We start from the raw sequence: 18,148 nt of genomic DNA, 5'->3' as shown, positions 1-18,148 counted from the left end.
GTTCTTCTCTCCCAGCTTCTCTGTTATGGTGACATAACACAATCACTGCCTATGAGAAAGAAAGGCTCTGATAAAACGTTGATTGCCAGCGATTTGCCGTGCGGTAATATGCCGTGGAAGGTTTTAATCCTCCCGAGTGTACGCCGCTCGCAGGATTCTCAGTCCGAGCAGATTCTCGGATACCTGCAGCAGTCACGCCACAAGGAAGCTACACAACCCACAGACAGGCTAAATATCAGTAATCTCGCTAGCGGCGCTGGAAAAGATGCAAAGCATCAGCACCGCCGCTGCCGCCATCACGGCCATTTGAATGTATTTTGTTAGTTTTTCCTTTTGTAGATCGCGTCCCGCAGATGTGCGCAGCTCTGAGGTGTTTGAAGCGCGCGGAGATGAGTTTATACACCTCGCAGTGGAAATGATTCATGGCTTCTCAGGGGTCCGATGAAAGCGACCCCGTATGCTTTAATGTGATTATCATGTACTTTTGGTCTGAGGCAACACAGCATTTAATTAGGAAGGGGTCATTTCACTGTGACCGTCTCATCCCTAAGCCGGTGTTATTACTGCCATTAAAAGCGGCTTCAGTGCCACAGCTTATTGCAGGATGGCGGTAATTAGCGATACCGTGTCAGAAGTCACAGTCGGTGGACAAGATGATATTTTGTGATGCAGGCCTGGATCGCCATTAGATGTGGCAGGAAAAAAAAAAAAAACTCACATGTGACCTTAATACTGTAGACCTCTGCTTGAAAAATCTTCTCTGACCGCTGGCTTTGTTCTTCTGTTGGGGTGATTCTTCCGAGAGATTCCGAAATTGCTTTCACTGTTTGCTGTTCAAATAAGATAGGTCCTGAAACTACTGCAAATATTTAATCATATTCTTAGCTTGGTTCAGAGGTAAACAGCGTTATCTTACGACATGACGGTCCCGGCTTCAAAACTGAAAGTTGGTGTGCAGCCTCATGTGTGCATGGATGTTTTCCATGATCTGTGTGCGTGCTGCTGTCCAAACACATGCTTGTCAGGCGAATTGGCTACAGCTGTGTGTTTGGATATGTTTTTGTTGTTTATCTCCACAAAAACTGAACTAAAAACTGAAAAGAAAAAAAAAATCTTTCGTGGAAGGTGTTTAACTTTCTCCACAGCAACAGCCATGGCCGGAGGCAATACCTTGTCCATTAACTAAGTGTTTTCAGTAACTGCTGATCAGTGGTCTTGCAGGAATTAAACCCCATTCAGTGCAGACTTGCATCAGTGCAGACTTGCATCAGTTCTGAGATGTTGCTGTGCTTCCTCACATGAACTGTTTGCTTCAGGTCCTTCCAAAACATTTCAATTGGATTAAGATCAGGACTTTGACCTGGCCATTCCATTTGTTTTGTACTTCTTTACGACTCTTTTGTACAACTGTTTTTTTGCTTCTCTTAAGATTCAGATCAGATGTCCTGACATTTTCCTTTTGAATTGGCTGCTATAAAACAGAATTCATTTGTTCATCGGTGATGGGATGCAGTGTATTTTTCATCCGCAAACATTTAAGCCAAACAGTTCTACTTTGGGCTCATTTGTCCACAAAAAGATTTACCCAGTCATCCCCTGGCTTGTCCACATGGTGTTTCGCTAACCTTTAGGCAGCACTGTATATATGGTTAGGGAAAAGATTATGATCTGTTAAGAAAGTAAAGGCCACATTTTGAATGTCTGTCTCTCCAGACTAACCTAACACACTTTTCTTTAACACTTTTCTCTAGCGCGCTCAGGAAAGTGAATCTTCACAGACATATGTTCATCTCTTGCTTTTTATGTTTTCCCAGCTTGTTTTTTTATGGTTTCTGTAATGATTGGCTCCCAGACTCACTATGAGCAATCTCTACCCATTAGATAACATCTGTGAACCAATACGTGAAACTATCGCTGATTTTGTCCTGCTGAGCTTACAAGAAATAGTTTAGTTCAATAGATTTCTAGTGTGAGCTGCACTTGTTCCTTATTTTTAACCAAGAGTTTACGTAGCCTAACATTATGTGAACGACAGAACTTAAATCCCCATTTCCTCTGTCAAACTAATAATCTTCTAGTATTGACTACATACATTTCCTTCAAAATCTATTTCCCAATCCAGTATATTTTCATGATTTGTTTTGGGATGCGGCATTGGGTTTTATTCACCCAAGATATTATTCACTGAACTATAAATTTTTGATGGGATCTGATTACACACGCATAACTGACACGGCAAAGCCACAGAAGTAGCACGGAACACGCAAGAGCCCTGTTTTGTGTGTTGTACAGACACAACTCATTCGCTGTGAGTCATCAAAGTACTTAATAGATGCTCGCCAGAAAAAAACAATTATTAGCACTTTGTAATACTTCCTGTGGATCTCCTGTATCGGTTTCCATGGACACACATCATATTGCGTATTTGTGCAGACCTAACGCTAACCAAATCGACGCTTTGATACATTCGGGTAAAATCTGTTCATCCGTTTGTCTGTCCATCCTCTGTCCTTTCCCGTCCTTTTCACCCAGGGAATTAAATGCCACTTTATTTCAGAGAAGTGTAGTGAAATGGACTGGGAATTAGTCCTAGAGATGTTCCACACTGACCCCAGCTTGGCACACGGGTTGTGTTTAAAAGCTTTGTAATAGACTAGATAAGTCTCCAGATATGGTGCAATCCCTGAAAGACTCCGCAATCAAATCAATGGAAAAGGTGGAGCGCTCCCACCACTCTTCGCTCCACCAGTCATTATTTTACTGTAATGCTGGTGTTAATGTGTGGGATTCAGAGTTAACACCTGTTGCGAGAACTCCGACAAATCAAATCATCTAAAATTTGCTGTTATTAAGGAGAAAAATCTTTATCTAGCAGATTTTCCATAAAGTCAGAAATGCTGTGAATGAAATACTCTTTTCTCTGCTGTGATGTTTGGTTTAATTCCTTAAAAAGCATTCCGTCTCACACTACACCCATTGGAAATGCAAATTCCAAATTGCAACGTGGGTGCCTGACTCTGAGCAATTACCTTTCGAAAAAGAAAACCAGTCCCAGGCGCCGCCAGACCGCCTTTCCACTTATAGACCATCTGCATTGTTGCAATATGGTATTTTTAGAATTAGTGTGTAATGTGCGCTTTTGAAGATGACTGAATGTAATGCAGTGCCCATTTGAAGATGGGACTTCAGTCAGTGACATAAGCCGAGCGCCACTAATCTTCAAAGGCGGATGTATTTTAGTTTGGCACTGCAAGAGCAGAAGCTTTCCTGTTTGTCTTTGTTTTGAAGTCTTAATTGTTATTTAATTTGTGCCGTGCTCTGTTGTAAAGGCTGTGAAATGATAATTGCATTGCCTGTTCGTCCCCCACCTCACTTTGATGTGCTTGTCTCTGGACTTGTGCAGAGATTTTTATTCTTTTAGTATAATTTTATTTAGGATTTGCAGTGCTGCATATAAAACAGGTGAGATAGCAGATCACGTGTAATTGTACGTACCTTTGCAGACTAAGTAAAGTAAATGACAGAGATAGACAAAGCTTGTTGTCTGCCCCAGATGGTGGCAGACAATTCTCTTTGACAAGGCTCAACAGGCACTTCACATAAACATACAGTTGAAACACTTAATAAGAGACACACATCCAAAAACAGCAACAGACTGCAGTGCCTGTCTAATATTGGTGACTCCTAGTCGCTTACCTCAACAATCAGACAAAACTCACTCTAGTGCTCCAGAGATGTAACATATCCAAACACTCAAACTACTGTTTTATTGTTTTGGGCGGGAAAACATGTTGTGTTTTGATGTTCATCCATTTTTACAAGAATCTGTTTTATTAGGTCCCTGTTTAAAGACTGTTTAACGACAGTTGAGTTCAGGCTTTTTCAGATGTAAACTTAGCAACAGGAGCGACCATAATTCAGGATGCATCAGTTGATGTGCTTCACGCACACCAACATTATTACGTTGACGTCAGTGACTGCGTTGATGTGTCCTGTCAGATCTACTGTTTGTGCTTGGTCAACACAGAGGCCTTACGATACCTTTCCTTGTTTTAATTCATCCCTTTATTTCTTAATGATGGAAGGGACACTCACCGGACACTTTATTAGGTACACCTCGCTAGTTAAGGCAGTTCTGAAGGCAATAGGGGGTACTTTTGCCTTCAGAACTGCCTTCATTCTTCCTGGCATACTTTCAACGAGGTGTTTTGGTCCATATTGACATGATAGCATCACACAGTTGCTGCAGATTTGTCGGTTCAGCATCTATGATGACAATCTCCTGCTCCACCACATCCCAAAGGTGCTCTATTGGATTGAGATCTGGTGACTGTGGAGGCAATTGGAGTACAGTGAACTCACTGTCATGTTCAAGAAACCAGTTTGAGATGATACGAGCTTTGTGACATGGTGCATTATCCTGCTGGAAGTAGCCGCCAGAAGATGGGTTCACTGTGGTCATAAAGGGATGGACATGGTCAGCAACAATACTCAGGTAGGCTGTGGCATTTAAACCATGCTCAGTTTGGACTAAGGACCCAAAGTGTTCCAAGAAAATATCCCCCACACCATCACACCATCACCAGCCTGAACTGTTGATACAAGGCAGGATGGATCCATGCTTTCATGTTGTTTACACCAAATTCTGACCCTGCCATCCGAATGTCACAGCTGAAATTGAGACTCAGGTCAGACCAGGCAACATTTTTCCAATCTTCTATTGTCCAGTGTTGGTGAGCCTGCGTGAACTGTAGTCTCAGTTTCCTGTTCTTAGCAGACAGGAGTGGCACCCTATGTGGTCTTCTGCTGTTGTAGCCCATCTTCTTCAAGGTTGGACATGTTGTGCGTTCAGAGATGGTATTCTGCATTCTTTGGTTGTAACAAGTGGTTATTTGAGTTACTGTTGCCTTTCTATCATCTCCAGTCAGTCTACCCATTCTCCTCTGACCTCTCACATCAACAAGGTATTTTCGTCCACACATCTGCCGCTCACTGGATATTTTCTCTTTTTTGGACCATTCTTTGTAAACCCTAGAGCTGGTTGTGTGTGAAAATCCCAGTAGATCAGCAGTTTCTGAAATATTTAGACCAGCCTGTCTGACACCAACAACCACATCACGTTTAAAGTCACTTAAATCCCCTTTCTTCCTCATTCTGATGCTCGCTTTGAACTTCAGCAAGTTGTCTTGATCACCTCTACATGACTAAATGCATTGAACTACAGCCATGTGATTGACTGATTAGCTATTTGTGTTAACAAGCAATTAAACAGGTGTACCTAATCAAATAGCAAGCGAGTGTAATTGGAGAAAACACAACAAAGCCCTGGCCAGTGGAACCACTTTTTTCACTCTGTATCAGAAAATGAGTCCTCAGTGAGTTGCTGTGGCCTCCAGAGAAAACATGCAGATCAGTGCATGGACACTCCATCCCTTGTGTTTCCTATCAAACTCAAGGGAGAGACAAGTTAAGCAAATGTGGCCTCATCTCTTGAGTGTCTGCAGTGTGGAATATTTTGCATTAGTCAGCATGGTTCCTGCCAAAGCAGTAATTTAACTTAAGGCTTAAAAACACAGAGCCACATTTCTGAGTGACACACTGCTTTAATAGGAACTTCTTTCTGCAAGCTGGTCTCCTGTGGAGATAGATGTCCAGGTAATTTGCAGTTAGCCGCCCGCCTCAAAGTCACATTGTGTCACTTCTCTAAGTACTGAATGATACGAGCACCGAGTTATCCTTTTTTGTTCCACTCTTTCTGTATAAAGAAGGATCTGATAGTGTCTGTCACCCAGTTAAACATTTGAAGTAAAGCCAATCAGTCACACTGCCACCACCAAAAGGCCACAGACATTTCTCATCTCCTGTAAAGTGCTGCTGCAGGTTGCTGACCATGGTTCACTCTGCAGAATTTATTCAAGAGATAGTTTGGTGGTTCAACGATCACATTTTCACAAGAATCTCCTTTGGACTCAGCCTGAGAATGTTGACAACATTTTTCTTCTCTTTGTATCGGAAGCATTCAACGTCTGCATTGATTGTCTGGTTTGCATCTCTTCATCACAATAACTACGTTCAAGATTGTTGGTTTGAGTGAAAAAATTGGAAAAACATGTGTGGAGGATCCATCTTACAGTCAAGTGCAATACAGTCCTCATGAACACAGATAAGATTATAAATGTCCCTGCACACATTCTCCATAACCACTTTAAACCAATGCCATTTTAAATAGCCAGTGTGAAAAATAAACCAAGTAAGTTTGCTTTTTATCCAGAAGCCATTAGACATTAGCATGTTTAACCATCTATCTTCTTGTTTTATATGGAAAAATTAATTAGGTAGTTGTTTGCAGCCTCCTTGCTTCACATAGACCATTCAGGAAAAAAGAATTGCAAAAAGGTTTTGGTCTCAAATGGCTAATCCCCTCTCGGATTTTAAGGGAAATGTTTAAAATTAGAGTGACAGTGACAGTAGTGCCTTTCACATTTTTCTACACCACAGCTGCAGCCTTGCATTGAGATGTGATCTGCGCTGTCCGATCACAAGGGGCCACCTTCAGATACGTGTGTTCACACCTGTCTTTACCTGATCTGTGTCTCCAGATCACATCTCAGTTTTGTGCTCTGTATGCAAATAAACTGACATCATTTGAAATGCAGATACATATAGAGTATTTTAACAGCTACTGTCTCGTTGTGGTGTTATTTATTGATCTTTACCCTGATGTTAGTTAGACCTGCACAAAGCTCAGATTATAACTCCAACCCTGGAAGTTTCCTGGTAATAAAGGGGAACAAAGACAAGAATAATTAACACAGAATCTCACTTGTATACCCATATTAAATGCATTTGTAAATTCTCACTTACGTTTTAAAATGCTCTCTTTAATAATGAACAGGCATCACTTTTGCTGCTTTTCCCTTTACATGAGATTGTTCATAATAAAGGTGTATTATTTTTTCTGAATGAATGAGGCAAAACTCCTCTGACGCAGGAGGTTGTCACCTCCCAGCGTAGTGAGAGATCTGATCTGATCTCTGATCAGTAGTTATGTGGTCCAGTATTAGCATGGACTTTTTCAAAGAATGTAACAGTTATCTTTAAAGTTTTAAAATCTTCTACATTTATGTTTTTTTTCTGAGCATGAGTCACAACTTAGAGAAAATGAAAAGACCGGATTCGCAACTAATGTAATCCCTGTAGTGTATTTCAAAGTATTCTTTAACATCTGTTTTTTGGAGGTGGAGGGGAAGGTCCAGATTAAAATCAATGCACCTATGGAGTCTCTGTATATATCAGCCTAATAGCTTTTTCTGTCTCAGTGTAATCAGCTCTGAACTCTACAGAGGTTTTTTTCAGTCACAGACAGAATAGTTGCAATTGATGTGTTCATTTTTGCATCGCAGGATGCTGTGGATGTAATTAGAAGGGGTCTTGTGGGTCATTTTAATGAGTGCAGGTATGCTGCTTTGTTTAATGTACTGTCTGAGTTCTCGATGTGACACCTAATGAAACCTCGGGCAGAGAACGTTACTGCTTTTGTTGGCTATTTTAATCAATACGTTAGAAACACCACAGTGTAGCCAGGGGAAATTTGGACCCGAGCGTGTTTGCTCAGACTCACACTCACTAAATAATTTAGCAATTGCCAAACCACACCAGGCAGCTGGTGTTGTTTGTCATCAAGCAGAAGAGTTTGCAGTATTTTCCACTGATGCCCGCTGAGTGATAATGTAGTAACAGGTTCTGTAAATTCGTAAAGCCTCTACTTAAATATATAGTTCACACAAACATATTTCATTTTATGTAAGTTTCACCCCTCTCTCCCGAGCAGGTTATGAAATGAGTTTTACTCAGATTCACTCCTGCTCTAATGGCTTTTATGGATTCTGGTTAAAGATTGTTTTGCTGTTTTAAAATTAGGTTTAGTAAATTACATTTACTGAAAAAGCAAAAGCAACCACATATTCACTTTATAGATTTAACCATTGACAGCTAAGAGATCCTCTGAGTCAAAAAAGGGGGAAAGTACTGTATCCTTATTTTTTTTTTTTAAAGCATTTTAGCTGATCGCAAAAAGATGTCCCTTCCCATCAGTGACTCATTACTGAACGATTAATGACAGTGTACAATGAGGGGGATTAAGGAGCACTCAGAGCTGTTTGGAGAACGTGTATAACTGACCGGGGCTAGGAGGTAAAAGCCTGCTAGTCTATTGTCCTGGCCAAACAAGGATTTACAATATCACCAAACTTTTAGAAGCTCATGCCTTGTTCAGACCCTTTTTAGACTTTGTCCTGGGTGCTCGGATCACAAGCAACCAGCTGGAAACGGCTCTGTATGCAAACAAACCAAATCATTTGGGGTAGTAGAATATTGTAACAGCTGCTATCCACCTCTGTTTGAGAAACAGGAACAGTGCTGTTTGTTGTTTGTGTATCAAGACACGGAGACTTGGGAACATGATATAAATGTTAGAATAAGCTGCACAATGCCTCTAAAATTTGATCAAATTATATAATCAGCAACGTGCGTCTCTAAGTGCTTGCCCCCTGTCTTTTTTTTTATTTTTTTTTTTTACAGGATGGCCATCCAGGTTGACAAGTTCGACTTTGAGAGTCTGCCACAGCCGGACCAGGAGACTGTTCGCTTCAGTAACCCCAAACAGCTGGAAGAGGAGCGACAGCACGCCCAGGGCTGCCAGATCAACAGCAAGCTGGGCATCTGTTGGAACATTATATCCTTTCATTGGCTCTATGCGCCGTATAAACTTCATGAGATGCGAGCATAGTTACAAAGGCTTTAGTCAGAGGTGATAACAGCTGAGTTATGTCCTGAACCAGTTACAGGTAATGACCTAGAGTAGTATCATATTGTGTAACAGACTTTGTCTGCGTTCCATGTACTGAATTGTGTTTGTTGTCGTCGGTTAGCTCAGTGATACAGCACATCTGGAGGCCTTCTAGGGAGCTTCATTGCCTGCATTGACAGATGGGAAAGCGTATGGTGAGGCACGTACTACTCTGACACTGTGAAGTGATATCTTAGTGTATTCTGTTTGTGTGTAAGTGTGATGCATAAATATATATCAACCATGATATCCCGTAGTTCCTAGTTTATAAGCAGATGTTCAGTCTATTCAGGGTAATCTTTGACATAATGTCACAAAGCTGTCTTGGGGAAGGAAACTTTTTTTTGTTCCCTTGAACAAAATGATAAAGTGTAGGTTTAGTTCGATCACATGGGCACTGTTGCTTAGTGTTCTTTGTGTAAAGCATGTTTAATAAAGCGGTGATTCACACACTGTAGATAAAGCTAATTGGACACCCATTAGAAACATGAGCCATAACGTTATCGCAGGTACGGCAAAACTTCAAAAATCGTCAACATCTAAGATCTTGTGAGATGCTCTTAGCCACCAATGGTGACTGAGGAGGGAGAACCCATAAACTGGCAATGGTTTAGGCAAGTCTGGCCAGCTGCACCTCCACCCCACAATGTATAGGACTTAAATACTGTTGTGTACATTTTGGTGCCTGATACTGCAGGCCATAAGTCCTGTAAAGTCCACGCTTCAGCTGGTTTCAGTCGCTTTTGTAGTATGCGCAAAATCCACAGCCTGTTAGGCAGACTTTTCTGTGGTGTACCTGTTGTTGTTCCCCATGCTAAAGATGTGTGTAAATGAGTGTCGGGTAAAACCTTGGTAGCCACTGGTTGGGTCATGGAGGTCCTTGAAAGAGCCGTGTTGGGAGTAAGAACTACTTAGGGAGATAAAAATAAGGCCCTTAAGTCTCTTAAAAGAAAGGCTTCCTCCATTTCATGTTGTGCATCCAAGTTGTTGGCCGAAGTATATATCCGCCATTACTGTGTTTTTTGAGACAGCCTTGCCAACTTTCTTTTAGGTCAAATTCCAGCTTTACATTTTCAGTGTTTCAGATCTGATTAAGCTCATTTACATGAGCTTAATACTAGGGGGCAGGCAGCATGAAGTCGGTTTGATGTACAGTCCAGCTGATTCAGACATGTTCGTTGTCTGACATGTCCAGTAAATGTCAGGATTCCATGTGCGAAGGGGCTTAGAGCAAGAGAATCCTAGAATTTTCAGGTTTCAGTACGAAGCTAGCGGGTAAATCCTTGTGGGTTTAATTGGCTGACATCACTCCGCGACCAAGTCTGAGCAGAAGCATTGTGTTAATAAGGCATTTCTTCCCTATGCTTGTGTAATAACCAATTTCAAACTGATGTTTATAGATAGAATAACCTCCACATTAACGCAGACTTCCTCCATCTGCTGAAGGGATTGACTGCCAACCCCAACATCTGTGCTTTCGCGTATTCAGTTCCAATCTGCCACTGCAGTAACGTGGCCGAGCTCAGGAGCGCATCACATAATCAGCTGCCGGATTTATCTATACAGTGCCTTGTATTGGCCCATCACTCATCATTTGGCAGGTACCGGTGCGCGTATGTAGAGAGCTAAGAGCTGCCTGTCAGACTCCTTGTGAGCACGGTGAGCAATTAATGTTGAATCCAATCTTTGAGCTCCTGAAATTGCTATTATATTTCTCCTTTTTATGAAGGCGTAAACACTCCCATCATCATGTGCATTGTTTTATCTACCAGTAATTTGGCAGCGTGTAGGCAGGAATGAAGAAAGCAAATGACATAACAACATGTTCCCAGCAGAGCTCCCTTGACTGATGCAGAAAAACACCTGAAACAGCCCGCTTGATCATTTTTATCCAAATTAGGACATGTTATGCTTTAATTTTTTATTTTTTTTTTTACTCCGTCCCAAAGTTGAACAGCAGGCAGGCATTTTTTCGGCGATGACGTCATCTGCAGACGGATCCAACTGTTACTCAGTAGACAGTGAAACAACCACTGTGACTTTTCTGTAGAAAGGCATTAAGGGCATTTCAGGCCCAAAATGTTCAGTTGATCTAATTGACAAAGAGGTACAACGCGGTCTCTGGAGTGGAAAATTGGACAAATATTTCTCAGTCACTGAGATGTGTTCAGATACTGTATAACTCATTTGGATGGAAGGGAACTTTTGTTGAGTCATTTAAGAATTCACACCCCACCAGTGTCACATTCAATCATGCAATCTTGATCGTTGTATCGTTGTATCACATGGATACATCTCTCAGAGTAGTGACTTGACTGTCTCAAATCATTGCATTAGGTTTATGTAAATTTTGCTTCTGGGTGGAATTTCACTTCACAGCATGGAAAACTAGACAAATAAAACATTTGATTACACTGCACGTCAAACTCGGAAGCAGTCACTTGGCCGTGGGCGAAATAACAGTCATATTACTTTGTAATTTATGAGCTCCCTATAATATTACTCCTGTTTTGTTGATGGTGTTCGGTGTTGATTCATTCATAGGGAATGGCTTTGCCATATACCGGGCAGCCGCTAAGCACAATGGAGGAGATGAAAGGCGAATGTTCTAAGCGTGTCTTTCCCTTAAGGAGGTCACAGTGTGGAAGTTCATTTGTGTCCCAATGGCCTTCTTAACCAGCACTAAATATTCTCTTCACAGTTAGTTATTATTGCAACTCCCTGAAAGCTGTCATAGCCTGCATATTACACCCAGATTATAGTCTGTCTAAAAGCCAGGAGCAACAGCATGATATTTTAAGTATGACTGAGTTAAATAGACACCAGTCTACTTCACGACTTGTATTGTACAGATCACCTCCAAGGCACTGTACTCCACTGTAGGCAGCACTATTTGTGTCATTTCTCAGTATAAAATTTGGTTTAAAGCTCTTCCCGACGGCGTTAATCTCAAATAAATAGCTTTAAACTTAAAGCCGTCCTGCTGGACCAGAGTGAGAATGAACCAGTTCTCCAAGCAACACACTGCAATGAATTATACAATTGTGAAACTGTGAAGAACCACCATGCATGACATACACACTGTTATTCAACAAACAGAAAATTGCCAAACTGAATGACTACTGAAAATAATTTTACTGCGTGAACAAGCATGTTGATGATCCGAGTTTCTGTGATTGCTCTGATCTGTGGCAGGCTCGGGAGAATGACTTAATGAATGTGCTGCTTGGTTGCCACAAATCCATGAATTCAGCATTCAGAAGATGAGTGTGAAAGTCATTCCTTGTTGGAGTTCTGCATGCGGTTCCTTTCCACATGGCCACAGAGAGAATCCATTGATTGTTTATTTAGCAGTTGCCCCTACTACATATACAGCATACTGCTCACATGGCCCAACCCGTTTAAAATCTGACTGGACTATGGTTCTGTTAGGACTACAGTGGCTCCTCTCGCTGCAATGGGTTGGTAGATATAATAAACACCCTCGAACGATGTAACATGTCTGAAGCTGGCTTGTATTGAGGGTCCTTTGAGGATTGCAAACAAAAGTCTATTCATCATATGCTGCCCTAGCTTACACCATTGGGAATTAGCCGAAGCTGCTTGGCACTTCTGTTACCCAACATTTCCACTGAAGAATTTAGAACTCTACGTGATCATGCTTTGAGTGATCAAAGCCACAACGCTGCCATTGTTCATTGGAATAAGATGCAGGTGCATGTCATGAATCATCAGGAGTCACACTTTGAGTTTGGAAACAATCCAGCAGGCGCACTAGAAGCACTTTTAAGCTAGCACGTTTTGTCTGTAGATGTGTCCTCTTTCCCGCCGCATGCATACTGTACTCTCCCCGCAAAGGTTAATAGACACAGGTTTGGTGCTCTGGGCGCTCCTCGTCTCACCCATTATTCCAAATGTCAGCTGTGTAAATGATCGGCGGTGTCCTTATCATCACACATTATCTGGGTAATTGCTCTCTGACAGCCGTATTTGTTTTGATGCAGTATTCATCCATTGATAGCCTTCCCTGCGATCAGTTTAACGCTGTCATTATAGAAACACGCTCTGTCCACCTTTGACATCTAAATGAATGCATAACATAAAAATTACATGATTATGGTGGCTGTCAATGCTACCACCAGTAGTATTATGCATGTCTTCTTGTTTGATTCAATGATATTTCTAACTTAACTTTGTGGTGTCTCTAAAGTCTGTAGCCAGACATTTGGTAGATACTCAATTAGCACCTTTCACATCTTTAACAATGCTTTGTTCTTTCACACAACGTAAATTAGGCCCTTTAATCATATGCCAGACAAGTGTTAGCAGTTTTATTTTAGGAGCAAACCAAGAATGTATGTGGTTGTGTTCAGAGATGCAAGTAGCATCAAAGCTCTTGACTTCTTCGACGTTTCCTTCGACTGTTCTTGAGCAGTTTTTTTTTTTTTTTTGCGTGCTTGGATGGGTTTGCAGGTGACAGTGGAGTGACATTGCAGTATGTTCAGCACGCGATGGATGACAATTAATCCTTTTCCATTCTTCCTTCAGGCTACATATACATGGCCCTGGAAGCCAGATGAACTTCCACCCACATTCCCTTTTGTCTGGAGTAACTCCAGTTCGAGTTGATTATGCTCTGGCAAACATCTTATAGTAACAGGGAAGTAGTTCCCAGCGCAGTTTGCACACACGTATGTTAATGCAGTCTTATATATATTCCATTTGCACTGCTTTTACTGACACTATTACTTTATATTGATTTTGTTCTTATGTTATGTTGATGTCTGTGTATATTTTGTGCACAAGCTTCTACTCTATTCTATTCTATTCTATTCTATTCTATTCTATTCTATTCTATTCTATTCTATTCTAATGTTGCTTCTCTATTGTTACTGTTGTTGCTGTAAATGCAGAGGTATTTTTTATTGGTATAGATTGAAACATGCCCATTAATAAACTCCAAATGACTTGCCCTCGGTCTCATATTCCAATAAGAATTGTCATTAGTTGAATTGTGTTTACATCAGGCTACATTATACAAAGACTTACTATTGGTTTCCACTCTATGCAGACGATGCACATTTTTATCTAAGCTCAGCTGTAGAACCTTAGTGGTATCTGCACTCACTCCTTTAAATTATATAACAGATAGCAGAGTCTCTTTCTTACTGCTATAGCTTGGTATATTACCAGTATGTTAACATACTGTGAAATGAATCTGCACAGCAGATCATGCATGGACATGTGAGAATCTATTGAGACCATTTATTTATTATTATTATAACAAGCCATGTGAACATGTAGAGTTTAACGTGATGGTTAATCCTTGAAATGTACCGAAGCTTTCCCACACTGTTGTCCTTGACTTCGCCCACCCGTCTCTGCCACGCCATGGAGAGGCCAGCGTGGAGGGAGTCCTCAACCAGCTGGTCCTGGAGCACCTACAGCTTGCTCCTTTGCAGTGGGGTGAGTCTCTCATTTATGTGCCTTCCTTTGTCTGAGTCATGATTACACAGTCATCATTAAAAGTTTGTGAATTCACTCTTCTCAAAATGTGAAAACCTGTTAGATCAGGAAAATAAGAAGTTAATGAAATAAGGGAAAAGTCTGTATGTACTGCATATAGCTTTGTTTTTATTTCACTATCTGTGTTTTTGTTGAAATTAAATCTTCCTCTAGGTTTCCAATGAATATGTTTGTCAATCACACTTATCTGCGTGGTACCATGACTTGCCTTCTCACCTGTCAGTTTAGTCAGTGTCAGTGCATAAACCTCACGAAATGGTCTCAAGCCATGTTTTTTATTTGCATTTATAATGGGCTACAGGCTATTTTGGAAAAGTGTAGACAGCAGCTTGGGAAATGTGTGAATCACCGGGGACACACAGAATTTGTAGGAGCGCTCTTTGGTCGCACCATCTGTGATCATCCTCTGAAATCACTTTTGATTTACTGCGGGTGTTTGTTTTCTGAGATTCCTGGCCTCTCTTTGGGCACTGCCAGCATTTTGATTAGTCAGCTGGGGCTGTCCTGCTTTTGCAAAGAGACGGCAATCTGCGAAATGAATCTGCGCAGCAGATCATGCGTGGAAATGTGAGAATCTATTGAGACCATAATAAGGGGGATCAAATGTAAATACATCACTGGATTCACTCTTCTCCAGATATTTTGGATCTTCCTTTAGAAAAATACAGTATAATTCCGGAGAAAATGCTTTTGTATTATTAATTGAAATACAGCCACCTTTCTCACCAATGTCAGATGTTGACAGTGGTTGTTATTTCCTCTTCATTTCTGCAGAGGTACTCAGTTCAGCCTTGGGTATTTGCAAGACTTGCTGATTGTGAGCCAGATAATTTGCCTCAGCCCATTAGGATGCCTTTATCAGAGTTGCCAAGACTATCAGAGGCTCAATTATGTGTATAGTTCAACCATTTCCCCTGCGCTGTGTGTCCAATTGGATGCTGCTTAATTCCGTTGCTCTGTCAGCCTCACACTGACACTGTGGATGACTATAACTTGCTTGTCAAAAAAACTAATTGCAGTTGGCCAGACCTGTTCAGTTTGTCTTGTCATGAATTAGATTAAGTGTACAATAGTACTTTACCACTTTTTTTTTTTACCTTTAAGAGCATATAGAGAGGGCGCCTCTTATTTCAAACACTAGCAGCTTTAAAAAAGTGTTTTTACTTTTTTATCAGAAAGCGGAAACTGTAAACCTCATTAATTACATCTGTTGTCGACAACCTTCAGATTGACACAACCATTTTCCGTTTGTCGAAACTATTTCAACTCATTCAGAAGGTTCCAAGTGCTTCATTGACAAGGTCTCCGCTGATTCAGTCTCGTCATTATGGGATCATTTCACTATTTAAGACTTTAATTTCATCATCAGAGCTTATTGTTGGCGTTCCATTGTATACTGTAAACCTTTGTATACTTGTGGTTCTAGAACGTGATAACAGCTGTCATTTCCTGGTCCATAAGAGACAAGCCAATGTGGAATTAACTATAGATTATTATATATCAAATTTTGTAAGTACATTAACAACACGTTTGATGTAAAGTACGTTTTATAACTACTTTAAATTATCTGATGAGAGTCATTGCCTTCCCACTTGTTACACCACTTATGTTCCACAGCTTTTTCCAGTTAAGGAGAGTTGTGTGTTGGTGTGTTCCGCCTATTTGGCATGGTGCGAACACGTCCTGTGTTTCCTCGCCCTCCGTGTTCGGCTTACTATCAAACACGGGGCTGAAAGTAAAGGAGCGGAGCGTGAGTACGTGCTGTGAAAGCGCATTTGCATGCACAGCCGAGCCCGGCATTGTGTGCTACATCCCCTCCTGTTGAGTGGATCTGTGAGCAGCACAATTCCACTCACACAGTTGGCCGTGTCGGTCGTTCCACAGCTAATCGAGGAAAATCCTTCAGTACCACTCCACACTCAACGTCCAGCTGCCAAGTATACAGTGAATTTCTCGACGACCTTTATTATACGCCTTTCTTTCGACTTTCCTGCTTTCTTGATTGATGACTTTAAGTTGTGCTCTCATTCAGCGCACTAGAGCACGTGTCCTCCTCCTTGATTAGTGGTAATAAGCCTAACATGCAACCAACAAGATCCGAGTGTGGCTTGAATGGGGACGGGAACATTTGTCACAGGTCACCTATGTCAGAGCTGACATTTGCTGTTGCTCCTGGAGTGGAAGGGGAATGTAATGTGTCTTTATGTCGAAGGATCAAATTAAATTCATTATTAGCAGGAGAGTCTAAGGCGTTGGGAAAAAAAATCCAATCAAAATAACTCGAATGTCCAAGAAACAGAAATTCAGGAAATCATTTCTGTTGCGACTCCTCAAACTCAAAAATCAATACACCAAAATAATAGTGCAACAAAATATTCTAAAAGTCAACAGAGGGAAGGCTTTTATTTATTTATTTATTTATAGATACTTTGCCTCAGGCTGGAGTTGCAACAAACAGTCTTTGACATCTCTTCCTGAGCCCGGCCAATTGTGCGGTCTGAGAAACATGATGTGTCTTCATGATTTGCTACCATCGAAACTCATGAATATTTGATAGCACAGGTTCCAGTAAATGGAGAGCGCGGAACACGCCAGAATCTGCTTTACGGTTTTGCGTTTGTTTACAAGCTCATTATCATTAGCGAATGGGAAGCAAACGGAGGCCATTAGTGAACGATTCTACCAGAGCCGCAGTAACTCACATGGTATATGTGCAAGCTCGCCACGTAATTATAAATAAATAATTCCTATTTTTTGTGTAATTATTGCCATATTCTTTTGCCACTGCTGAATTTCATCTTTTCAGTTCAAAGCAAATGCTGTAATTTACAGAGTGAGCAGGAAATTAAAGCGGATTACTTTTATGTTTATGTGGTAAGCCCTTTTTTAAGTGAATAAAAAGAAAACAGCTGAGAAGAAATTTCTCACACAAACAAAGGCGAGAGGGCTGCATTCTACTCAGCATACCCACCTAAAATATGCGCACAGCTTGGACATTATTCTCTGGCTGCGTTTGTGTGATTGTACAGAAGCCACAGTTCTTCACAAAGCCTTTTGTCTTTGCTTACGAAGTCACTGCTGCGACTTCTGCGCACTGCTGAGCACGTTTACAGCAAAGTTAATTTGTGGACAGGTATATGGTTGATTACTCTTAAAGACTACCTCGCTTGGCATTGATATAAGTTCAGGTTGCTTTTCATATTATTTTCAATTTTCTGCTCGGTCAGTCCGCAATCCTCATGTCACAGATCCTAAAAATAATCTACTTATCTGTACGTGTTGTCGGCGGATTCCAGTTTTACAGCCTAAATGTCAGCGAAGCGGCCTCGGGGCTTCTCAGCTATTGTTTTCCAGACGTCTGGCCGGATGACTGGTTTAATTATCTGTGGCCAAATTTTATTACTCTCCCAAAAACTGTGACCGGCACTTGTCATCCTCAAAATTGAGAGAGGGGAAGGCGTTTGACGGGGAGAGGGGGGTGGGCTGAGGGATGGAGCACTCTAAATTAGGACGCGGGTATCGGCTCAAATGTTTCCCCAGGAAAAAATCAGACTATACGTTTCCTTAACCCCTCTCTGATACAGTGGAAAATACAGAGTGCATTGTTGAAGTAAGACATTGTGTCAGTGCACTAATTACATTGATTAAACTAACAATGCTACACTCAGTTGCCACTTTATTTGGCAAAGTGGTAAAAACACATGCAATCCAGTACAACAGTCCTGCACTAAGTCTTAACCTCATGAAAGTTCTGTTACAATAACTGAGAGAGCT

General features: G+C 41.2%; 1 protein-coding gene across 3 annotated transcripts in view; it reads left to right on the top strand.

Moving 5' to 3' along the window:
• Window positions 1-18,148, top strand: part of trappc9 (trafficking protein particle complex subunit 9) — a 212,985-nt gene that overhangs the window by 139,977 nt on the left and 54,860 nt on the right. For all 3 annotated transcript variants that reach the window (XM_047604448.1, XM_047604446.1, XM_047604447.1), the window contains 2 exons: window positions 8,581-8,734; window positions 14,224-14,314. In XM_047604448.1, coding sequence (XP_047460404.1) covers window positions 8,581-8,734; window positions 14,224-14,314 — 245 coding nt within the window. The remainder of the gene's footprint in view (window positions 1-8,580; window positions 8,735-14,223; window positions 14,315-18,148) is intronic.

Source organism: Mugil cephalus, chromosome 14 (genome assembly GCF_022458985.1).
Source record: "Mugil cephalus isolate CIBA_MC_2020 chromosome 14, CIBA_Mcephalus_1.1, whole genome shotgun sequence".
In the NCBI taxonomy this organism is placed as follows: Eukaryota; Metazoa; Chordata; class Actinopteri; order Mugiliformes; family Mugilidae; genus Mugil; species Mugil cephalus.
The sequence above is the reverse complement of the archived record's forward strand: the minus strand, read 5'-3'. Positions and strand labels throughout refer to the sequence as shown.